Raw genomic sequence first — 25,870 nt, 5'->3', positions numbered from 1 at the left:
TTCCTCGTTTTTGTTACTGAAGTCATCAATGTCCGCTGCAGTGTAAATGGAAAATTCAGATGGTATCTTTTACAAGTAAAAAAATCGCTCTCAGTTTTTCCCACTGTCGCTCAAAACACTGCCCTGGGACAGTCCCTTGCTTCGGAGCGAGGAAAGACCCCCAGGTTCGTCTGGGAGCCTGGGCTGGAGTCTGTGGAGGCCAGCCGTGCGCTTCACCACTCTCCTGAAACTCGGAGCCGACAACAAGTGCAAAATTAGAAAATTGCAGACTGTATGTCTGTGGCTTAGAAAGTCTGAGATCAGGCAGCCCAGACTCATTTCAAATACGAATCCAAGAAAAGTTTAGTTTCAACAGCAGAAAGCCAGCCTGGGGCAGCGAGGTGCTTACTGTAGCTGTACTTGAAGGGTCGTTTTGTTTTTAATTTAATTATTTTCCATTAAAATTGACATTCAATACTATTTTATATTAGTTTCTCGTATACAGCATAGTGGTTAGACATGTATATAACTTACAAAATGATCCCCTCAATAAGTCTGTTGCACTTGAGGATTGGTGGAACCGTGTTTACAGTTAATAAGGAAAGAAAAGCAGTAAAAGCAACAACGCACCAAGTTCATTTCTTCCAGAGTCCAAAGTGACAGGGCTTGAGCTGGAGCTGGCTGGTCCGGTGTTGCTCTTCGTGGCCTTGCACGAGAAGGCCTTGAAGACCTGGAATGAATGTCCCCTGTCATTGGCCTTGATGTTCAGTTCCTTCCTGTTAGAATAAAGGTGTTGTCTGTGCCCCAGGTCGGCTTGCCCATTGAAACTCCAAATTAAATGTTCAACACCAGCGTGGTTGCTTTAAATTTAGCAGTAGAATGATAAGTGGGTTGCTCTTCGTTCACTGGGTTTGTCACTCCAAAGCACCGTGCACCTCTCCCAGGTGGAGAGAATCTCCCCTGGGCAGGTTCCAAGTGTGACTTTCCCAGGGTCTCCCCTTGCTTGGCTGTGACTGACAAAAGTCTGTTCACGTTAACTACTTAGATAAGAAACAAATGCTTGTATTTAACATTTTAATATGTTCTATGTGGCTGTATGTTCCAAATGATAGCAACAAAACTGTCCTACTGTTTGCACTGTTCTGGATATGTTTTTTAGCTGTTTTTTAATGTAGAAGAAGGTATCCATAATTTCTTAACACTGGAAACGTCATTTTAAATGATAAAGGAAATGGTCAGTAACTTGAGTGATTTTATTGCACCATTTTCAACTTTCTCTTCCCCCAGTGATGCGTGTGTGTGTGTGTGTGTGTGTGTACACACCCACGTGCAGCATCTGTGTTCTGTCGGAGTCAGAGTTGGAAGGGCTTCTTCTTTGTTCATCTAGTCCAGCCTCTTAGTACATACTCTATAGTAGAGTCTGTTAACAGTTTGCAAGGTTGGGGGTTTGTTTTGGTTTTTTTCAAGTAGTCATTGTTTGGTTTGGTTTGGTTTATGTAAATGCAGCTTGACTGTTTAACCCAGGTTTTTTAAAATAAAAAATGTTAATGTATATTTTGTCTGTTTTATTAAAATAACAGTTATTTTAACTTACCCAGCAGTATGTATGGTTTCTGAAAGTTTATTTTAGTATCACATTCCTAGAAGTAATGTTTTCCTTTGTATTTTGCAAAACGTCGGCACATGTTGAACGGTTCCGCAGCCCTAGTCTGCACTCCTGAGCCAGTGCCCCGGGTGGAGTAGCTCCCTCGCTGCGCAGGTCTGGCTCGGACCTCTCCCCTGCGCATGCGCAGAGCCCATCTGGAACCCTCTTGATTGTCCATTGGCCATCGTGTACATGCTTCTAATTAATGTTTTCTGCTCTTTAAATTTATTTCGGCTTTTGCAGAGTACATTTAATACTAAAAACGTTAAAGTAGAACTTTACTGTTCTGTATTTAGAGCAGTAAATATAGAGCTAAAGCCATTCCTAAGAATTGGAATAAAACCATTCCTAAGAAAGTTCTGAAAAATACTTTGAGTAGAATGGTGGAGACGGTGAAGATACTACACTGACAATTACTGACCCTCAGGCGGATTGATTTCTGTGTCCTCACTGTGCTTCTCAGAGCGATGATTTCTACTATTGTAGACTCCTGAACCAGTTTGAAGATTCCATGAAAGCTATCAACCATTTTCTCAGGAAAATGCATATATGCATGAAACACCCTACATACATAAACCCAGGTTTCAAAACTGTTGCACTAGATTTTTAAGAGTTGTCTTTTTTCAAGAGATATACTGAATAAAATATTTAGGGATTTGCTTCAGAATAATCCAGAGGGGATGAGTAGGTGGAGATGTAATTGATATACTAATCGGTATTGAGTAGATACGTGAGAGTTTGTTAAACTGCTCTGGCCTTTTGTATATATTTGAAATTTTCTGTAAGGCGGGGTTTAAAAATAAACACCCCCCCTAAAAGCTCTTGTACTAAATTAGCTTCCACAGACGCCCTCACTGGTCTCGGGTCACAAGCTGAAAGGAGGGGCCCGAGGAAAGATGACAGTGTTGACCCTGCCAAACACGGATGGGACCCTCCAGAGTAATGGCAGTAACTAGTGACACTGAAACTGTTACTGTTCACATGACTTCAGTTGTACGTACCAGATGGAGACACATTTTGTTCTCTCCCTTTAATTAAGAAATCTTAGGGGTTGGGTTTTTAAAATTGGATTTATTTGTTTATAAAGAGAGGGGAAGGGAGGGAGAAAGAGGAAGAGAAACATCAGTTGGTTGCCTGTTGCACATGCTCCGACCAGGGATCGAACCCACATCTTAGGCATGTGCCCTGAGAATCGAAACAGCGACCTTTTGCTTTGCAGGACGCTCCCCAACCAACTGAGCCACAACTGTCATGGCTCTTAGGGGTTGATTTATGACAAACAGATTGACATGCAGTCCCTCATGCCGAAAGTACTGTGAAGACTGGCAGTCGGGGTGTCCAAGGGCCTGGGCTGGAACGTGGTCTTGTGGGCCAGGAGGTCACGTACTCCTCCAGGAGCTGCTATGGAAACGGTGTGCTCCCAAAGCCTTGAAAGCAAGAGGGGACCTCCAGGCGAGCACCAGCAAGGGATGCATGTAGCGTGGATGCAGCGGTGGCCGGGTGTGTGCCCCCCTCACTGAGCTGTCAAGGCGTCACTGCCCAGTACTTGGGGGGCTGTCAGTACATTCTGGCTGGTTTCAGTCTGTTCCGTCTCCTTTGCCTTGCCCTCTCCCAGACGAAGACCTGGAGCCCCGGAAGTCACGCCCATCTTCCTTCCCAATACGTTTTCCTTTTCTTCCTTTCAGTTTCCCTGTTTTATTTCTCCCTTTGCTTGGGAGCATTTTCATGATCGTTTTTTACTGGTAACACACCAGGGACGGGCATGAAAGACATTAAACAAGATATATTTCAGCAATAAACAAGACTCTCGTATTTCTCATGGGATCCCAAAGAAAGAAGGATGAGAAATAAAAATTCCTGCTGGAGTATTTACAATGTACTCAGCTGTTGAAATGTTCAAAATGCAATCAAGGAAGTAATTTAGCACATTTCTAATACACTTAACTATGGTAATAATGTTGAAGAATTAGGCCAAATTTAAAGAACCCAGTGAATCTTCGAGGACATTGTTGAAGAATCTAACCCCCACAACAGCAAATGCACTTTGAGAGTTAATAGTTAACACAGTATTGGAGGTTTGTTGTCTGTCCCTAGGATAGTGGCCCAGATTTGGAAGGAAATAATCTGACCTCCCCTCGGGCAGGGGACAGTATGATCCAGATGTTTCCTTTGTCCTCTATCAGAATGTGTGCAGCCGGTGGCCACCCCACTGTTACAGATTTCTCTGCTCTTGTTATTTCTCGATGGAACTCTCCAGCCAGGACACTCTTTCCCAAGTCACTCACAGGCCGCCTACACAATTTTATGATAGCTAAGTCCACTTTTATTCTCCAAATTGATTCCCTTTTTAAAACTTATTTTAAAGCAAAAAAAAAAAAAAAAAGGCTTTTTTTTAAAGCAGACTCCTCGAAGCAAACCACTTGGGTTCAGATTCCAGTTCTGCCTCTTAGTAGTTCTGTGACCATGGACAAGTCACTTAACCTCTCTGTGCCCCCATTTCTCCACCTGTAAGTGGGGGTAACAGTATCTACCTTGTAGGGTTGTGGTGAGGATTAAGTAAGGATGTTGACACATAAAAAGCACTTAGAACAATGGCTGGTAAATAATAAAAAAAATAGCCGTGGTTATATCACAATATTGATCCTGTATTACTTGCAATAAATACATATAACTATTCAAATGGAAAAGGGTTGCCTGTGTGTACCCCAGGAATCATCTCTAGCGTCACCAGTGGCACAGGAGCCATAGTTTGGGACGCGCCTGTCTCTCCTTTTCCCAACGATCTTCATGCCGGCGTCCATGGGAGTGCGAGGTGTCCCTGTCTCCTGGTTTCCCCATCGCAGCTCTAGATCCTCCTCCCCTGGCTCCTCATCCCCTGGCTCCCTCATTTGGAGATTCAATTATATGAACACTTTCTCAAGGCAGTTTCATCCACTCCCATGGCCCGAGCATAAGTAGATGTGCATCATCTCAGCCTTTCTCCTCTGGGGCTCCTCATCTGAGCCACACAATGCATCAAGTGACTCCAGTGCCTGTCTTCCTCGGCTGTCCTTAGGACGTGACTACCAGTGCCCCTCTAGGAGCATGGAGAGGGTTGATTTTTTCAGACAACGGAAGCCTCATGGCAGTAGGGCTCACGTCTCTAGTGGAAGCCCCGTCGAGAAAGGCTCCTCGACCCCATGTCCCCAGCCTGTACTTCTTCCTAAGGAAACGGCATCTATGTCTACCTTGTTGCTCACGCCAGAAATTCTAGGGCCTCCTTCCTCCCTTTCCCTGGTCCTCTTTCGTCCTCCGTAATCAGTTTCCGTTTTCTGATAATTCTGCTGACCTTAATATCCTTGAACTGCGCTGCTTCCCATTTTCCTCCCAGCCACCATCTTGGTCAGCTCGCACCATTGTGTCCTACAGTCGCTGAAAAGCAACCCGAGTGGTCTCTGCCGGCCCCAGCCCACCTTCCCCTGCTGCCTGGGAAAGTCTCACAAAATACAAATCTTACTCTATTGTTTCCCCTTTGATGGCTCTCCGAAGCCTTACTGACACAGCTCCAAACCCTCCACCTGGATTGCCAGCCGCCGCTGTGACGCCATTCCCTCCCTCTCTGCCATTGCGCCTGCTTCTCCCTCCCCTTCTGCCTTTTCCCTCCCCCTCCCTCCTCCTCTGCCACCAACCCTTCCTTTGGTAAAAGTCTTGCTCATTCTTCAGTCCTCTTCTGGCATGTGTACTTAGAGGAGCTGCTCCTTTTGGATTCTGCAGCCTCAGAACTTAGTGACGTTGAACAGCCTACGAGCTGATCATGGTCACCCTGCAGGCCATCTCCATTCCCAAGGAGCCAAGTGCATTCAAAGGGAGCAGCTTTGCACTTGTGAGCATCGACTCACGACTCACAGAGTGGCTGAACTGGGAGAGTCATTTCTCTAAAGAAGGCCTTTGCCTCCCCAGCTGAGGGGGTCTGTGCTCCTGCCTGTGGCTGCTCAGAGCCTGTATGTTCACTTTTGGATGCTTTCCTAAGAGAACGTGAATTAATAGCTCAGTAATGAAGGATGAGGTGCTGGCACACACACTCCTGTTTTCCTAACAGAACGAGGGCTGCCAGCTTCACTGTTTATTTGCTACACAGCATTGCAAGGCTTGGCATCTTCTGGAGACTCCTGATGGCAGTAACATCTGTGGTGCTGAGTTCCCAGAGACTGCACCGGAAAAGCAGCTGAAAGGGGTGCCGCTCAGTTCCTTGTGATCAAAGGGTTTTAACGTGGTACCCAGGGCTGGGCTTCAGAGTGTCTAGGAAGCCCCTAGTTTATACTTTTGTGTACGTGTACATTTCACTTGGGGATAGGATCCACTACTGAGGATCAACATGCCAGTTTTCCTTTTGATGACAGACTTACTTCATTTATTCATTAAAATATCTGAACACTTGCTGTGATGTGCCAGGCACTGTCCTAAGCACTGGGGATATATGTCAGTGGAAAAAAAAACACATAAAAACATATTTACACTTATGGCATTTAGTATCCTAGTGGGAAAAGGCAGGCAATAAACAAAAATAACTTAGCAACAAAAGCAACTGAGAAGTTGCTAAGTGCCACAGAGAAAAATTAAGGTTACAGGGGAATGGAGTTGAAATTTTGAATAAGGTGTTCAAAAAAGGCATTATTGAAAAGACAACATTTGAGATTGGAGGATGTCGAGGAAGCGAGCTACTTGGGTAACAGGAAGGAGTGTGTGCTGGTCAGAGAACAGCGCATGCAAAGGCCCTGAGGTCCCGGAGGGGTCCTTTGAAGAGCTAGTAATAAGAGAGCTAGCTCTTGAAAGTTGTTCTGGCCTGACACTACAGCAGACAGCAAGGGCTAAGAAACATCACCCCCTTCTGGAAGTGGAAGGGCCGAACATCTCAGGTCAAACCATTTTCTTTAATGGACCAGCCTGGTTCAGCCAGTCAGGCTGGTTTGCCTGACCAAAGCTGCACACAAGCACATTGCTCTGGACTGGGGACTGATGGGCGTGGTCACTCAAACCTGCCAATCAGCACAACGGGATGGAAACATTCCGATATCATTTCGGTCACTGACCATTTTTGGTGGATCACAGCCTCTCAATAGATCTTAGTAACTAAGGGGGAAAGAGAAAAAGTATGTTACATCAACAGGGGAAAACTTCACTTTGCCTGTTTTTAGCTAAATTCTTTTTGTTCTAACCAATAGACTCATTTGAGAACATTTTCTAGATTTGCAAACCATTGTAAAGAGTTTGGCCCTGGAAACTCGTTAGAGAATTGGCACGGCCTTATTTATATTTAAAAACGTATTTGTGGTAAAATATATGACATAAAATTTACCATTTTAGCCATTTTTAAATGGTCTGGTTCAAGGGCATGAAGTCTATTCGTATTGTTGTGACCTTCGGGACTATTTCTAGAACTTTCCATCATCCCATCCCATACTGTAACTCTGTGCCCATTAACCGTAACTGGACAATTGCTCATGCCTCCACCCCCAGTCCCCTGGTAACCACCGCTCTTTCTGCTCTGAACCTGACTACTCTGGGTACCTCATGTGAGTAGAATGCTACAATACTTGTCCTTTTGTGTCTGGCTTATTTCACTCAGCATAATGTCTACAAGGTTCATCTATGCTCTAGCATGTGTCAGAATTTCATTTCTTTGTAAGGCTGAAAAGTATTCCATTGTGTGTACATAACACATTTTGTCTGTCCATTCGCCCACTGATGATCATTTGGGTTGTTTCCCCCTTTTGGTTATTGTGAATGATGCTGCTGTAAATGTGGGTGTACAAATACCCGCTCAAGTCCCTGCTCCCAGTTCTTTTGGGTACATGCCCAGAAGTGGAATTACTGGTCCAAATGATAATTGTTTTTCATTTTTTGAGGAGCTGCCATGCCGTTTTTCACAGTAGCTGTGCCATTTTACAATCCCACCAACAGTGCCCAAGGAAGGGTTCCGGTTTTTCCACATCCTCACCAACCCTTGTTTTCCATTTTTCTAATAGCCATCCTAACAGGTGCACAGTGGTCTCCTTGTGGTGTTTGATTTGCGTCTCCCTCAGGATCTGTGATGCTGAACATCATTTCCTTGTGTGTTATGTTTTTAAAGTATCACTCTGGCTACCGTATTGAGTATTCACAACTGTGAAGGGCAGATGATGAAATGTAGGAAAAGGAAGACCGGTCGGGCTATTGCAGTCATCTAGGTAAACGATGATGGTGGCTTGGAACAAAACGATGGCAGTGGACGTGGTCGGCAGTGGTGTGGCATTTTTGGCACATGGAGGCCGGAGCTGCTGGACTGAAAGGGGAATGTAGAAAGGAGCCTATAGTGACTGTTGTGTTTACAGCTAAGCAGCCTTTTACTGAGATGGAGCGCGCGGTGGGGAGAGCGTGCTGGGAGGTGAGACATCGAGAGTCAGATTTGGGACAGGTTACCGTATTTTGCTGTGTATAATGTGGACCCATATTTTTGGCCCAAACTTTCAGGAAAAAAAACTTTCACTTTAATTCGATTATTTATATTCAGATACTTGTTTCTGTATTATAAAGGAATTCTAGCATTTACATTTGAACATGCTATGGTACAAGAAATTTTATGTAACAAATAATTACAAAACACAAGAACAGATACAAGATATAAGAAATTTTATGTACCGGTAGCAAATGAGTACTACCCAAGTATGATGCACATCCTCACTTTTCCCTCAAAAACTTGGGAAAAAAAAATGTGGGTGTTATACATGGCAAAATACGGTATAGTTGGATGCCTGTTAGATTTCAAGGTGGAAGTGTCATGTTGACAGTGGATGCAGAAGTTTGGAGATCCAGGTATTCCTGTTACCTTTTGCTGCATAATAAACTACCCTGAAACTTAGAGGCTTGAAACAGCAGCGATGTGTTATTTCTTACAATTCTGTGGGAATTCTGCTCAGCTCGGCAGGCCAGCTCTACGTGGCTTCCCACTGGGGCCTCACCTGGCCGCACTCAGCTGACGGCTGGGCCGAGAAGGAAGGTCCCAGGTAGCTTCACTCACATGTCTGCCACCCTTGTCCCACATGTGGCCACCCCATGTGGTTAGCGTGGGCTTCCTTGCAGCAGGGAGTCAAGGGGAGTCAGGTCACGGGGGTCAGCTCCCACTCAGGCACACGATCACAGGGGGCAAGAACCAACGGTCTGCAGTGCGCTGTGCTGCCCAGGGAGCTTCGGGTACGTGGTCTGAGCATGTCTGAGGTGAGCGAGGCCAGGGCATGATATCTGGTAGCTTCGCTGTATTAAATGAGTTTTCCCTGAAGAGTTTTCAATGTAACAATGGGTTTATTAAGACGTAACCCTACTGTAGGTAAAGGAGCATCTGTATATACATACACTTCCTTTTACACAACTGGAGAGAAAGACACCCTTTGCGTAGTGTTCTCAGATGTTGTGAGAACATCCCTTTTCCAGAAATCCGGCAGTCCTCTCCTAGAGTTTCACTGGGGTTGAATTTGGGTACCAAGTGCAATGCGGAACCAACTCCTGTGCTCTGTGGAATACCATGGGCTGACTGGCTGCGGCAAAAGGGAATGAATCCCGATCGGTCTGGAGCATGGAAGGCTCTCTCTCCTGCTGCTGGGCAGCCCCGCCCCTGAACACCTTGGTGGTACTTGGGAAGGAGGAATCGATGCTGAGTAGGTTACTAAGAATATCCACTTCTGAGCTGTTGTGAAGATCAAATGGAAGCTGCAAGGATGCATTGCCTTTTCTTTTTTTAAAGGTTCTTGGAGGTAGAGATAGAAGAAAGCTGGGGAGAGAAGAATGGCTGATAAGGGAGGGATGTGAAGAAAGAGAAATTCGGAGGAAAAGTACCAGAGTTAAATGAAAGAAGCAGCAGAGGAGGGCGGGGCCGGAGTTGACCTATGCATGTAAACAGAACATACCTGCCTGAATTCTCAACAGGAATTAAGAGTAATGTTATTCTGCCCTGGCACGGGTGCTGCTCAGAGGATTGAGTGTGGGCCTGCGAACCAAAGGGTCACTAGTTCGTATTCGATTCTTGTTCAGGGCACATGCCTAGATTGTGGGCCAGGTCCCCAGTGGGGGGCAACCACACATTAATGTTTCTCTCCATTTCTTTCTCCTTCCCTCCCCCTCTCTGTAAAAATAAATAAAACTTTTTTTAAAAAGAGAAAAAACATCCCCCACCTCCCCCAAAAAGCCTTATCCTGGTGCCTTATAAGCTCCCCTTCCCTAAGAGCTGATGGGGACCTAACTGGCTCGTCTCTATATCTGCCTACACTCAAAAATGTTCAATAGCTCCCAGCAGAGTGCCTGGCTAGAGACACCTGCCTCGCCCTGCAATTCAGGACTCTACAGAACATGAGTCCAGCTTACCTTCGGCTTCATTTCTAATGACAGTCCCGTATAAATCCACCCAAATCTATCCCTGCACATCCAGCCAAATGGGACTTTGGGTCACTGCACACGGACCCCTATACCTGCTCTCCTCCCTGCCTGTTGTGCAGGCTTTGCCTTTGCTTTGAACGTTGCTCTTTCCTGGCCAACATCTTCTCATCTTGAAGGCCGAGTTCAAATGCCCGTTCTCCTTCACTGGTCCTTGAGGCTCCAGTACTCATCCTCTCCTAAGTTGCGCCCAGCATCAGTTGTCTGCTTGTCTAGATGGTCAGACTCTTGAGGACAGTGAAGGTCTCCTCCTCCATCCATTCTTTTATTTGCTTGTTAAAAAAATCTCCAGCATCTGCTGTACACCAGTGCACACAGAAGCGGTAAGAAAAGCAGTCAGTTAAGTATTGGCTGAGCTTAAGGCTGTTGAAACGGGACTCGTGCTAACTGATGGGATTTGGCAGTGGGGGTGACCTGTACTAATGAACTGATATTCTCTGTGGTTCTTCTGTTCTGTGAAACTGTATTTCCAAAACCCTATCTCAGCGGGGCGTAAACTCACATGAAGGCTCAGTTCCAATTGCCAAAGCAAAGTGAAGAATTGAGATTCACTTAATGAGACAGTTTACAGATTGTTCAGGAAAAAAAAATCTGCTTTTGAAATTGTGTCATTTCAGTTTTTATTCCAGAATCATACAAAGCACTATCACCAGTATTATTTAGCAGTGGCTTTCAATACTTTATTACCACGAGACACAGGAAAATAAAAACAAAACCTTTATATCACCATCCAGATTATATATACTCATTCATTCCTTCCTTCCTTCAGTAAGTAGGGGCTGACCGGCCACTAAAACAGGAATAACCAAAGAGGGAGGAGGAGAGGAAGAGAAGGGAGGGACAGAAGGAGGGAAACAAAAATCCCTGCCTTCAGAGATCGCACTGGTGGAAGACACAATAAACAAATAAGTAAAACACATATACAAACACACAGAAACAGATTCATGGAATGAAACCTCCCATTAGCACATGCTACGTCTCTGCAATGAAGAAGGACTATTCGGTTCTTACATTACAGGTGGGATAGAGTGACATGTAAAGAGAGGGTAACCAAGCGAGTGAGGCAAATTCACCCACAATCAGAGGGAAGCAATAATGAAACTTCAACTCAGGGCTTCTGACTGAGCCCACTGCTGCCCTTTCCGGCATCCTCTGCGGTCCGCTCCGTGTCTTAGCTCCTTCTTCTCTTTGATTCCGAGATCCTGAGCTCTGCCTGGAGCAGCTCTTCGTTTCTTGCCAGGTGAAGCCCACCTGCTACTTCTAGGCCTGCCTGGACTCCAGGATGCCTCTCCCACGCTCCTCGCTGCTTTCCGGCTTCCCTGGCCATCGCTGCTGGGCCACAGTAGGCCCCTCTCCACTGTGACCTCCTTAGGGAGCAGGCGTCACTCACCATTTCTCCCCAGAGCATAGTGTTTTACAAGAGCAGCTGTTAATCAACACACCTGGAGCCAAAGTGAATCTGAAAGTGATTTGGGTGGCAGGGAGCCAGGACCACTGCAGATTTAGGCAACATCTATTGAAAAGGCTAAGACACTAGAAAAGGTATCACTGGAAAACAGATCTCTTTAACTTAAGTTATAAAAGTCACACATTAGTTAGAGGCTTTGATAGTATAAAAACCACAATCCAAATTTTCTATCTGCCTAGCATCAAGTAGATAGATTTAGAACCACGGATTTAGGTCATGTATTACAAAGAACAGAAACTTAGTCAAATTAATTCAAGAAAATGAGGCCCACCGTCAGGAAGCTGGAGAGACCTGAGGCAGGACCGGAGCCAGAGCCCCTCGGGAGCTCCTCCGCAGCACGAGTAAGGGCACCTTTGCTGTAACGGTGACCAGGACAGTGGGGACAGCTGCCAACTCACCAGATGAAGAAAATCAGTTCAGATCCTCAAGAGGAAATCTAAATGGCACAGCCAAGTCTAGAACTGTCGCAGTTTGGGTAAGATGGGGCTGTGTGGTGGGTGCGAATGTCTAGGGAAGGAGGGAGAAGCTTGCTGAAAAGGGAGATGAACTTGGAGTAAATATTAGCCCTGACTGGAATTTGAAGCGTAAGTTTGATCCTCCGCTACAGAGGATGGGGACACAAGGCCAAGGTGAGCTCAGTTATAAGCTGTTATATAAAATTCTGTATCTGTGAGAAAGTATAAAATATCATTGGAATCCTATTAAAAGTAAAATAAAGGGGATTTTACCTAAATGACCTCTAAGTTTCAGGGACCTGCACACTATGAATTTATAAACATACAGGACCCAGCAGAAGGAACACCAGAGTGTGGGTGGCAGGGTAATAATGTGGGTGTAATAATTTGTACTTTTAATTTGAACACTTCTCCTAACATGCCATATGGTGTGCTTGAGTGTGGTACTGTTATGTTACAGAATTACATGCTTATGATTTTATGATAAAAGAGTTTGTAGTAAAAAAAGGGGGCGTCATTTGTGCCAGACCCTGTATATCGTGAAAACTCAATTCTCTAACCCATGGTTTTCAGACTTTATTTTGAATCAAGAGATTCTGGTTCTGTAGGACTAGGGAAGGCAGTGGGGATGTTTAAATAAGCACTTCAGATTCTGCTTAAGATATATCATGTTGAGAAACTGCTCGACCTAACTCCTTCTCCTTATAGTAATTAAAAAGGGGCTCAACTGCCATATGTTTTTTAATTAGAATAAAAATGAACAGAAAAACCATACAGGCACACCATGTAGTAACATAAAATAAGAGCATGCATAAAACTTAAAACCACATTTCATATCATTGTTTTTAATAGCATTTAGTCACCTAATTTATAGTGGCATATTGGCTTATAAACGATGTGTCAGACTGACTAGTACCTTAGTCTTGGGTTTTCTTTTAAAGTTGAGAACAGGGAAACTAGTTATGAGTTAAAGATATTACTTCAGGATGGTATGTTGACTTATAAACTCAAAAGGTATACCTATAACAATTCTATAAACAGCGAATATGAATGTAACTTATTTAAGCCTTTTGGTTCACATTTTTAAAAGCACCCTCATTTCTTTAAAGCTAAGTACTATGAATGGTTCTTCAAAGTCTATTGTGAACATGACGTACTCGGTTCGACTAGCTGGGAGCCGCAGGAGTGAGTTTATGTGACCATCTAATTCAGAGTCCGATTTAGCCCTAAAGTCAACCTGCATTACAAATAAGTTACAGTCATGGGGAGCATAATCAGTCTTCAGATACAGCTTCCAAAGCTCTCATCATCCAGGTTACCCCCTTTTTCCTTTCGTTTGCACATACCTTTCTTTTAAAGGAGCAAAATATATACGTTCACCGAAATTCTGAAAGTCACAGCTTGTATAGCACTGAACAATAGTAGCTTTGGCATTTGATGTTACCAAGTCAGTTTCATTACAAATAATTTCTTCATTCTGGGTCCAGACGAGGTAAAACAGGAAGAATAAGATTCCCAAACGCGGAGTCTTGAGTTATGAAGTATCCAGATGAATGTGCATGTGCGTGCTGGGAAAGTTAAAAAAAAAAAACAGCAATCAAGCCATTAAGACTTATAATTCTTTAACTTATTCTTTTTGAGTACTTGAGACCAAATTTATTTCTAGATCAGTTCTTGTGCTAATTTTGTTTAAATACACAAGAGATGGACAATAATAAAGAATTCATATCAATAAGTTGTACCAGGTACTCCTGGCACACTTTCTACCCAGTGATTTTTTTTCCAGTCAAAAACACAAATTATGGACTTTGATCCTTCAAGTGGGTGAAACTAGCAAGAATGGTCCCAAAGTGCTCTGCTTTTGATCAACAAACCAGGAGCTTGAAAAAAAAAAGGGCAGCAGCTGGAAGAAGAAGAACAAGGCAGCTGAATGTTGGAACTGAAATAACAGAAAACCACCAGTGACTTCCTCTGTCACTAAAGAAAGAGGGACCGTGTTTAGGTTGTCTCAAGTGAGATGATCTTTAGTCTCTCTCTAATTCTGAGATCCTGAGGCTTAAAAGTATATATAACCATGTCTCTGGGAATCTTAAAGTATCCACCATCAGTGGAATACTAAAACTGTTTATTATCATGAAGAAAATACATTTTTAAATGGATAGATTATCCCATTCCTACGGAAAAAAGTTAGTCTTGAAACATTTCCTGCACAACAGCTATGCAGACCATTAAAGGGTCCACACAACAGTAAACCAGCAAGACTACCAAAGGATATAATGGCATGACAAATCTGAAAATACCTAACTAACTAAACAGATACACTCACACTGTTAAACCAGCCAGTTCGGCTTTTAAGATCGTTCTGTCCATCCAAATGTGCTAAACTCCTAAGCACAAGCAATCCCTTGCCAGGTACGGCACAGAGTCAATCACAGCGGAGTCAACACCATAAAAGATATTTTCATTACTGCTCTGTTGGTCCTTCGGGTCCTCTGGGCACAACTGAACATCAGCGAACCACTGCAATTATGTGTGGAACATTTTTATTGATATTGCTCCACTGAAATAAATACAAAATGGGAATTGTGCTGGCTTCCAATGAGACAGGACTCTCCCATGAAACAGGACTGTCGGTTACACTTCGCTCACCTGCAGAGCCGCCTTCTGCTGGGCTGCAATGTGCTGCTGCTCGGCATGATCCCGGAAGTCCTTATTAAGGGCGGGTCTCGAAAGTGCGATGCTAAAATGGGAGTCTTAGTTACTTGGCTGTTGAAGGCATGCACTTCCTTAATTTTGAATCACGTTTTTCATTATATAACAGGGGTAAAAAAAGACCTTCCAGAATACATTTCGCCTTTTCCCAGTCTACATGAATGTACATGAAGAAAGCCTGTGTTATTTACTGGGACTTCAAATGATCTCCTTTTTATTGATGATCTATGGTCCCCAACTTTCAAACAGACTTGAGGTACTCCAGTCTATTGTTAAGCTACATTCATGATGAAAACTGAAGAGCTGAATGTTTCAAGCAGAAGGTATAGAATGCAGGACAGAGGAACTTGACATGTCTGAAGAGCTTAAGAGTTCAGTAGGACTGGAGGTCAGGGTTGGGGAGGGGCGAAGTGGGTGGGCAAAAATGAGTCTGGGGAGGAAGGCAGGTGTCAGGATATGAAGTTAAGAAAGCAGGCTTGTGAGGAACGTTACAAGCAGAGCAGTGGCAGGCCAGAAGCACCACGTGACGGTTCAGAAAGACCAGGGATGGCAGGCAGTGCCGATCTCCTCCTCAACAACTGTGCCTCTCTCTTCTTCCACGCTGATGGCAAACCCACACTTAGTTCAGTCATCAATGGTGCCATGCTTTGGGGCCAGCCCCGGCTGCTCCCTCAGGGTTGAACTTTGGTGTAAGAAATGCCATAATCCTTGCTGGTTTCTGGCTTAGGCAAGAAAAAGGTACCTGATTCTAAGCAACTAGGTTCGACGGGTGGTCTGTTGCCAGGCTTCTGAGAATAGTTTCCTCACTTTTAAAAAAGGAATGGAGGATAGGAACCTCCCGGCTTTTGCCTCTGTAGGCGGCTCAGTGTGGAGGGGAGGCCCAGGGCACGCAGTCCTGTCGTGAGCATTAGGGAGCTGCTGACCATGCAGAAGGCAGAAAGGAAAGACAGGAGGACGCCAGTCACTGCCGACACGGCTGTGCCACTGCAGCGGGCTGCTCTGCACCACCCTGTCTTCACCTTCCGCTCAACACGTGCCCTAACCTTAAGGCAACCCTGTTGGTTTTCAGAGAGACTACAGGGAAGTTCAGTGAGGGGGCAGGTGTGGTGACAGAGGACAGAAATGACAGTGCCGGCCCAGGGAAATGAAGAGGAATGGACAGATCTGAGACACGTTGCAAAGTGTAAACATAAGACAGGGGTAAGTGCTTGGAGATGAAAGTGAAAGGGAATGATAAATAATTCGAGTTCACATTTCTGACTTTGATAACTAGTGGATCTGTACCATTTGCTGAGACAAGAAACCAAAGAATATTAAGTAACTAGTTAAAGAAAGAGAAGGGAAGATGAGTTCATTTTGGGGAATATAGGGTTTGAAAGGCCTGTAGCCCATTGAAGTGGGTACGTCCAAGAGGCGCCTGGTGCTGGGGAGAGAGAAGCAGGTTAAAGGGGCGAATGTGTACAAGTTAGCTACACATTACTAACAGGCTGTGAGAGTGGATGCAGCTCTCCAGGAAAAAGATGTCGACTGGGAAACTGGGTCCTGAACAGAACTCGGAGGAACATCAACATTCAAGAGACGGGCAGTGGAGAAATGTTTGCTAAAGAAAGCAAGGTGGCGGAATACCAGTGAATGGAAGCCAAGGAGAGAGTGCTTTAAGGAGAGAGTGATCAGTGCTGACAAATGATACTAAGGTCTCTAACAAGAAAACGACTTTGGTCTTCCAGTTTTAGCTACAGGGAGGGTGCAAATGAACTAGGCGCAAGCCTCTTCTAGGTGGGGGAGGGGGACACCTGGCTGTCAGACTGTAGTGGTCCGAGGAGTAAGTAAGTGAGAAAGTAGAAATGAGTGTGAGGTGGTGAGTGGATGGGATAGTGAATCTGAGGGAAGAGAGTTGAGATGACAGAAACTGAATACTGTACAACAGAGATCATTAAGGTACCTAAATTTACCTACTTTGCAGAATGCTTAAAAATGGGGCAGTGGAGTAATTTCAGTAATCAGTAAAATCATACAAGACACTTTTTAAAAAAAAGTAGGCTGTAGGAAAAGTAAAATATTCTAATTAGAATTAAAATGGTTAAAATGGAATCAAATAAATTGTCTAATTTTTTCAACTCTAACTAGGAAACAAAACAATGAAAATTCCTATGATAAAGACATAAACCATTGCCAACCAACTTCAATTATTCTGTCCAAGATAGGTTTTTGTATTACTGAACATAAAAACCACATTATTCTTTAATACCTAGCTCCAGGATGATTTGTTGAGGATTGGTTCTGCATTAGTAGTTTTCTTTTCTCTTTGTCTAGTTCGGCCAGGATTGCAACTCTATTTTTGTTCTGAAAACCTAAAAAAGAAAGGAGGGTTGGGAGAGGAGAGAGAGAAATAAAAAACATTTCAGAGCTATTGTATAAACCCAGGCCATCTAGAAACCCAGAGAGCGCCATCCTCCCCTCTTAGCATGACAATGAACTCACTGGTAAGGAGTTGCTTCAGATGTTACTGTATCTTACTGCCCATTTCCCAGCAACTTTAACAGTACAACGCATGGATATATGCAAGGTATAACAATGACAGAGGAGTCCAAGACTCAGTTCCAAATAATTTTAACCACCAAGGGATGAGTAATAGCATTTGCTTTTTAACAAAATCTCTGAGGCTCCAAATGCTGCAGGGACCAACCTTGCCCTGTTCAGTCAGTCTCGGGTAGTGAAGATTTTCTTAGTTCTCAGATGTAGGCCCCTTTGTGAAGGCCTCTTTCAAGGAGGGAAAAAGCATTAGACATACTCAGATCAAAATGATAATTTCTTTTTCTCAACTGCTCTCATTCAAAGTGACACAGTCTCTCAAGGAACAAGTCAAAGAACTGCAACTGACTGAAAAGCAATTCTGAGAAAGAAATGAGGCATGACTGACGGACAGGGTACAGAAGGATGTGTGCTTTACCGACACTTAACACGGGGCTTGGTTCTGAGCTCCAAACTTACCGAAGATCTAGAGAAGAAGCTGCAGAGTCTTGGCCTACAAGCAGTATTCGAAATGTTTTAAAAACCCAAATTAAATGCCAACGTGTAGCATTTTCAACATTTTGCAGCATTTTCAGCTAAGTCTCGTACCACCCCACTCCATCCCGCCCAGGTCACGAATCATTCCTTTGCCCAGGGCACTCATGTTGTCCATGCAATAAGATGTTCTGAGAGGGAGAGGACACATTTACATGGCTTTTATTGTAGTGTATTGTTACAGCTGTTCTATTATCAGTTATCATGTTAATTTCTTACCATGCCTAATTTATAAAGTGAACTTTATCACAGGTATTATGTATAGAAAAACATGTCATATACATAGGACTCAGTACTATCTGAGATTTTTCAGGCACCCAGGGGGTCTTGGAACATGTCCCCCACAAGTAAGGGGGGACTACTGTATTTTACAAACCACAGTTTTAGGCCTTCAACTAACACCAAAGCAACTGATGAACAATTCCCTTCATTCCATCAAGGCAATCTGTCAAAGGGGTTTGAAAATCAGGTGTTATATAAAGGCAATAAAAAAACAGTTTCAATGATGAAATAATTTCTTAATTATCTAGGCCTCTAATAAGGGGGACCATCACAAACCATAAATATCAACTCATCTTTATACAATTAGGATTTTTATGTAAACATAACAACCAGTGTCAGAGAACTTTTATTTTATGCATTAAATTTATTAAATTGCCTATATCTGACCATTTTCTGCCGACAAAAATAACAACTGCATATAATTCACCAACTTTTTAAAAATGTAAATCACATGTCCTTCTTCTGGGCTTGGTTAAGAAAGAACAGCCTCCTTAAAAACCCACGCACGTCTGACAGAGCACAAGACAGCTTCGGTCACTCCCTGCTGCCTTGAAAATGAAGTGTGAAAGGTAGGAACTATAGGCTCTAAAGTAATGTACGATTTCGAAATTAATACAGTTTCTGACTGCCAGTGCTCTTAGTCCATGGAGGAAGGCTGTGTTACTGTCACTCTGCTTACTACCTAGGGCTTGGCCTGTTATCCCAATAAACAAACAAATTACTATAAACGATCTGATAATATATTAGGTGGGAAATTTAGAATATGGGTATTACTGACTTTATACCATAGAAAGTTCCCTAAAAAAGATGTAATACACAGTAAGGAAAGATTATTACAAAAGAATAGGTATACACCGGAATATATTGCGTAAAGGAATCCAAAAGTGAATTCTCTGTAAAGTGGAAAATGCTTCGCAAGGGAAGCTGGTACTCTTCCCTTTGTATATATGGTCTTGCAAATATTTAAGGCAAATCGCACCACTAGCTACATTTTCAACTATAGGACAAGACTTTTTTCCTTTTTTCAGAAGAGGCTTATACATTTTCAGAAGAGAATTATGTAATTACATCTTTTTAGAGATTTAGAGAGACTATAAATAGAAAATAGAAAATTCTTAAGAAACAAATTAAAAAATCTGAGAATGTCTAAATTATATGATGAGCAAAAAAATTAGCCACGTTGGAAAGGACTGAAGTGCTGTTTACAGAAATATAAACTCCCTCAAGATTATTTTCTTCACAGGAAAATACTTTAGTCCTGACCAGTGTGGCTCAGTCGGTTGGAGTGTCATCTGTAAACCAAAGGATCATGGGTTCGATTCTGGGTCAGGGCACATACCTGGGATGACAATTTGGTCCCCAGCTGGGGCACATGCAAGAGGCAACCGATCAGTGTTTCTCTCTCGCATCGATGTTTCTCCCCCGCCCCTTCCCCTCTCTCTAAAATCAATAAGCATGTCCTCGGGTGAGGATAAAGAAAAAAAGAAAATGTTTAATACTATCCTCCATTAAAAGGAGCCAGGGTTCTCTGAGAGCACTAGTTCTACGTCTTAGAGCAGGAAAATAATCAGATGGACCTGGGATATCTTATCAGAAAGCCAGATTTTTTTTAAAAGGGTCAGGACAGCGCTCAAAGATCAAAGAAGCCAGCTTGAGATTAGCCAGACTGTCACAAATGGAACGTTCCAGAGAATAATAATTACAGCTAAACGGAACAGATCGAATCTATGATAAGCTACAAATTCATAAGATACAAAATGGAAAGTTAAAGTACATAAACAGACAGTTATAAAAAAAGGTCGACTATAATAGTTACTATGTTAATAATTAAGTAAACACTTAGGTGTTTTGTTTCCCCTAATAAGTATATGTCCACTTATAAAGTATAGCTGTGACCTTTTTTGTTCAGGTGCAGGAGGAACGGGTGGATACGGGGAACTGTAGCTAAGCTAAAAAGTTCCAGAAAAGCAAGTTATGCATCACTGGGACAAAGTGTTAATTCGGAGGCAGCATACCTTAGTACAAGCCCGAGGGGTGAATCTGCTTTCCTTCTGGACCACAGGTGGTTAAGGTAAGACTTCTGTTTGGGTCTGAGGTGGCAAGCTCTCCCAGGAGCTCTGCCACCCGCTTCCGACACTGCAGCTCAAAATCACAACTAAGAGCATCCAGAGTGGCCCCTGATCTGTGTTCCCACCCCTTCATCTGCAGGGTTTATAGTTTTTCCACAAGCATTGTGAGAGAATTATAAAATAGTCAGAGAAGAATACACGTGCTTTACTCAGAATTGCACCAGGTTTCTCTGAAATCGGGTTAGACCAACCCAGCTGCCACCACGAGACCACAGAACTTTAATGTCACCAAGAATGAGAGACTCTTAACATAGGAATGGTACTTGGGACAAATTCCAGTTTGATAATCTACCTTTTACGTACTGAAATTCTCAAAATGTTACTTCGATCAAATAGTAAGTTTCTATACCACAGCGGATACTAAGAATATGAGACTTCAGTAACTGTCTGCCAAGAACTTACAAAATTCAGCAGTCCTGATTACTACTGCAGTATAACAGAAGGCTACACCGGAAAGAGGGCTTAATGAACACAATGGGATCCTGTCCTCTACGCCACAGACATTAATATAGAACAGGGATCAAGATTGTTTTCTTAGTCATTGTTCTTTCAGTTACCACTGTAAGATAACTATGGCATCTGACATTCAATCTCCAAAATAAGTAGTCCCTGTATACATAACCAGCACAGAGATAATTTGATACAGAGAATAAAGTGCCATACGTTCAAATAACAATTTATAATTTTCATTGAGAGTATGGGAGTCTCTAGAATGTGCTACGGACGCCCTCTGCTGGTGGCCAATTGCAGCAGCTCCATGACACCAACAAACTGACAAAAGAGGAACAACAAAAGCCAAAGCAGCTTTGACTGTGTTTCATAGTGGATCTGACTAGGGATCAAAGGCAACACCAAAAATGACTGCATTTTATTGCCACTGCTAAAAAAGGAGTATCTAGCAAATGGTAAACTTCATTTGTGTTAGAATGAAGAGATCATTTAAAATTTTATTTTAATTTGGACTGCACTGTGATTTTTAGCCACGTATTTTTTTTCAAAATAGACTTCTCTTAGTTTTCCTTTCTGTTTAAATTATTTTTAATCTGAGTCCTTATAACTTGGGAAAAAAGAGGTCAAAGACCATAGGGGAATGTTGACCTGTGATTTGAGAGAACAGAACAGGCAGCCCAGCAATAAACAGCAGCTGGAAGCTGACAAGCAAGGGCTTGTCCATTCAGCTTCTGCCCAGCACGAGGGAGGCATGAGTCTGAGTTGAGTTGAGCCAAGCTGACTGCTAGAAGAGAAATCACATTTCAGGGGAAAACAACAACATCCAGAATCATTACCATGTATTAGAATATCCAGTATCCAATAATGATTCACTGAGTACAGTAAGAAAAAGGCAAAGGTGACCCATACTAAAAAAAAAAAAAAAGTGCAGTCAACAGAAACCAGCTCCAAGATGAACCAGATGATGCAATTAGCAGTGACAATGAACCTGTATCCAGACTCTAAAAAACCTTAAAAATAAACAGGCCAATTTTTAAAAAGCAAGCAAAAAAACATGAACAAACATTTCACAGCACAAGAAATGTCCAGTGGCCAATGAGTATGTTAAAAAGTTGCTCAACATCTGTCATCAGGGAAATGCAAGTTAATACTACAATGAGATGTCTCTTCACACCCCCGAAAACGGCTACAAAAAAAAGATAGCCAGTGCTGTGTGTGGAGCAGCCAGAATTCCCCCAGTTTGCTGGAGGGAATGGAAACAGTACAAGCACTCTGGGAAAAGGTTTGCCAGTTTTTCATAAGGTTTACTATACACTGAGCTGCTCCATCCCTAGAAACTTATCCAAATGGCTACAAAGGGGCTTACAGCAAACAATCTGAGCAGCTTTATTCACACTGGCCCAAACTGAGACAACCCCAAAGCCTCCCCACAGGAGAATGAACAACTGAACTGGGGTCAAGTCATAGAGCAGAACTCCCCACTAGAAAGAAAGGCACGACTGGTGCACGTGGCACCACGTGGGTCAATGTCCTGGACAGTAGAGTGCGAGAGGCTGGACACAAACGAGTCCAGTCGTGTATGGTTCCACGTGTATGGAGTTTAAGATAAGATGAAACTAAGATTTTTTTAAAAATCAGAAAAGATCAGAACAGAGATGAGTAATAAAAAAATATGGTGAGTTAAATAGGAGTTTCCTTCAAGTTTCTGGGTAGGAAACTACTTACAAAGTAGAACTTAATACTTTACAGAAATTAAATTTTACCTTTTAAAACTTACTTTTAAGTAGAAATGTCTTTAGGATGTGTCTAACTTGATTTGTTTTAGAGAGCTAGTGTAATGCTGGTGAAAAGTGTATGAAAGTGTTCAGAGCAAATGAAGATACAGGTATGGATACAGCTTAGTGACATTATAACTGCTTTAAAGGTGTTCTGATTTCAAGTAAAAGAGCAAGAGAAAACAGATTTTAGAGGAGGACCTAAGGTTTGTGATGTGAGTAATCTTAACATATTAGAATACGGGATTAATCGCTATTAAAGATGTTATATATCTGATACAATGTCAGACTTGCTTCAAATATGGGGTTTTACTTTGCTGTTTCCTTTTTCTTCTGGCTACAGTAACAGCCTAATGCCCAATTTTCTATTAAAATACATTTACTATATGAGGAAAAAGTTCCTACTAATACAATCAATTCCAGCATGCCATTACCTTGTCCTGAAGAGTTTGCTGCCATCTTCCTATTTGTGTTAACTGTTCAGTGGCAACTGCTCAGCACTTTACAATCACCTGTAAAAAAGTGTACATCTGTGAAAAAAATGCACCATACTTTAATAATAAATTAGAAGTTGTCAGCCTTCCTACTATGAGACATTTGCACTTTCTTCATCTCTTCAGAAACATAACTTCTGAAAAGAACACAGACAAATCACAAACAAACTCTGCAAGCTCCTCAAGTATTTAATTAGAGCATGAAGGGTAAATGTTTATTCTTGCAGATGTTGATGCAACATTTAGCATTACCGTCTTTAATATATCATTAGGCTGTTTACCAAATACCACCACATGTATCAGTCAATAACATCAATACGGACACAGTGTTAGGAAGAAAACTCATTCATCTATGGTGCCTTTTGATTCACTTAAAAAATATACCCAGTATATAAAGAACTCATCCGACTCAACACCAGGAAGACAAACAATCCAATTAAAAAATGGACCAAGGGTCTGAACAGACACTTCTCCAAGGAGGACATACAGAGGGCTCAGAGACATATGCTAGTGACAGCACCACTAGCCATCAGAGAGATACATATGAAAACCACAGTGAGATACCACTTCACACTGGTCAGAATGGCCATCATAAACAAAGCAACAAACAAGTGTTGGAGAGGTTGTGGAGAAAAGGGAACCCTAGTGCACTGTTCATGGGAATGCAGACTGGTGCAGCCACTGTGGAAAACAGTATGGAATTTCCTCAGAAAACTGAAAATGGAACTTCCTTTTGACCCAGCAATTCCACTGCTGGGATTATACCCTAAGAACCCTGAAACACCAATCCAAAAGAACCCATGCACCCCAGTGTTCATAGCAGCACAATTTACAATAGTCAAGTGCTGGAAACAGCCTAAGTCCCCATCATAAATGAGTAGATAAAAAAACTGCATTATGTTTACACAATAGAATACTATGCAGCAGAAACAAAGAAGGAATTCCTACCCTTCCTGACAGCATGGATGGATCTGGAGAGCATTATGCTAAGTGAAATGAGGCAGTTGTTGAAAGACAAAGACCATATGATCTCACCTATAGGAAGAATCTAATGAACAAAATAAACTAACATGCAAAATAGAACCACAGGCATGGAAACATGGAACACACTGACAGCGACCAGCGGGGCGGGGAGAAAATAGACAAAGAACACGTATGAATGACCCACAGGCATGGACAACGGTGTGGGGGTTGACTATGGGAGTGGGGGGGGTAAGATGGGCAGAGGAGGGCAAAGGTGGAAAAACTGGGACAACTGTAATAAAATAATAGTAAAAGGTTTTTTTTTTTAATGGAAAAAGAAACGTACCCAACAAAAAGTGTGCGCACTAAAAGCTAAAAAGGAAACGAAGGGAGATCCCACATAAGTAACACCCTAGTCCTGCCCTCTGGGAACATATAATAGGTGGGAAAACAGTCTCATTGAAGCAACCACACTAAAAAAGTTTAACAAACGCGCTCTTTAATAGGTGTAAACACAGCTCTGGAAGCAGAGAGGAGCAGGTTCTCCTGGCGTGATGAAAGAGGCCTTCAGGGGAGCTGGGGGAAGCACTGGGACTAGCAAACTGACATGGGTTTTGAACAAACTATGGTTAGACACCTCCTGCGGCTGAAGCACGGGGCTAGCGAAGCCGGATTATGAGGGCGCATCGGGTGAAGGTCAACGTCAGGGACGTGAAAGGACTGGACCTGCACCCTAGAAGGGTCCCCGCAGGCGGGCGTGGATGGCAGGCGGGGCTGGGGCCGCGGCCGAGAGGAGGGAGCAGTGAGAAACTTTGGGAAGCGAGGAAAGCGGAGAGGCCAATGCCCAGTGGCAGCAGAGACAACGACAGCAGGTCAGCACTGGAGCCACACACCTCCGTGCCCCGGCGCCGCCAAGCGGCCCTACTTACCGTGCGTACGCGTTCGCGCCCCGGAGTGCCTCACCGTCGGACCGCTCTCTCCGAGGGGGCGCGACCACTTCAAGACCGGCAAACCTCGCCCAACGTGCGGCTCTACAACCTTCCCGCCCCCGCGGCACTTCCGCCTTCTATGACGTAACCCGGAGACGCGGAAGTCCCGCCCCCCACCCGAATCAAACAGCCGCTGCCCAGGACGCTCGTATTTTACAGCAGCCTCAATGCAGGGGCCAGTTTCCTTCCGTAGAGTGACAGCCAAAGAGGCTCATGGGAGATGCAGGCTGCACTTTGAGGGCGGTGCTTGAGTGGGCGGGGCGCAATGACGTATCCTGCTAGCTCAGCAAGGTAGGGGCGTGGCGGAGACCGACTGGGTCCCTAGCACCTTCTAGTGGCCCATTCCTCGAGGTCACACTGGCTGGAGAGAAGCCACCACCGGGCTGATTGATCCAGCTACTGCGTGGGTTCTCAGACTGGGACTGAGTCGCAGCTGCTGCCTAAACTCGGAGGGCGCGTCTTCACAGGGTGCGCTCGCTTTCAAACTGTAACACTTCCCTCAGATTGCAGGTCCACACACACAAGTCCCAGGAATATTTTTCTTTTCTATAGTTTGCATAATTATACACATAAGAAAGGCGCTAAAAGGGAGACGTTTTTAGTACTGTTTAATAACCTGTACTTAAGAAATCGGTGCGCTACATCTGAGAACCCTAAATCACTCCTAGTGGTTTCTCTCCTGATACCTGATTCCAGCACACTAGATCTGTACATTTTCATTAAAAGCTAACCTTATGTTGATGTATGTCGCATGTTCTGTGGTCATTAATCTGTTACGCATCTTTTCTAGAATATGTCCATGATAATCGATATTTTCTCAACAGTAGATGTTTAGGATGTGCTATGTTGTGGCTCGCAGTTCCCTGACTAAAGCAATAACACTGCCAGCGTTTATTGAATGCTGTCTGCCTGCTAGGTGCTTCCTGTGTGTCACCTCCAGGCTTGTCGTCCCTGATTTGTATGAGGCTAAGAAACGTTGAGTTACTTACTACTCTGTCAAGTAGCTGGCAGAGTTTCAAAG

At 43.4% G+C, this 25,870-nt stretch overlaps 2 protein-coding genes across 2 annotated transcripts in view; one reads left to right on the top strand and one right to left on the bottom strand.

Annotated features, from left to right (window-relative positions):
- The window catches only part of KIAA1958 (KIAA1958 ortholog), a 146,269-nt gene that overhangs the window by 111,195 nt on the left and 9,204 nt on the right, over positions 1–25,870 (top strand). The gene's annotated exons all lie outside the window — the stretch shown is intronic.
- INIP (INTS3 and NABP interacting protein) lies at positions 10,679–24,939 on the bottom strand. The gene is made up of 5 exons (XM_037152728.2): positions 24,790–24,939; positions 22,838–22,915; positions 16,950–17,052; positions 14,639–14,729; positions 10,679–13,557 (listed from the first exon to the last, which is right to left on the bottom strand). The coding sequence occupies exons 2-5, from the start codon at positions 22,860–22,862 to the stop codon at positions 13,462–13,464; spliced, it is 315 nt and encodes a 104-aa protein (XP_037008623.1). The 5' UTR covers positions 22,863–22,915; positions 24,790–24,939; the 3' UTR covers positions 10,679–13,461.

This window comes from Artibeus jamaicensis, unplaced genomic scaffold, assembly GCF_021234435.1.
Source record: "Artibeus jamaicensis isolate MK-2021 breed Jamaican fruit bat unplaced genomic scaffold, CSHL_Jam_final scaffold_1964, whole genome shotgun sequence".
In the NCBI taxonomy this organism is placed as follows: domain Eukaryota; kingdom Metazoa; phylum Chordata; class Mammalia; order Chiroptera; family Phyllostomidae; genus Artibeus; species Artibeus jamaicensis.
The sequence above is the reverse complement of the archived record's forward strand: the minus strand, read 5'-3'. Positions and strand labels throughout refer to the sequence as shown.

Coding starts and splice junctions, on each gene's coding strand:
- INIP (XM_037152728.2), bottom strand. CDS start 22,862: ATGGCAGCAAACTCTTCAGGACAAG. Junction 17,053..22,837: donor AGCAAACTCTTCAGGACAAG/GTAATGGCATGC, acceptor TTTCTTTTTTAG/GTTTTCAGAACAAAAATAGA. Junction 13,558..14,638: donor AGCAGAAGGCGGCTCTGCAG/GTGAGCGAAGTG, acceptor TAACTTTCCCAG/CACGCACATGCACATTCATC.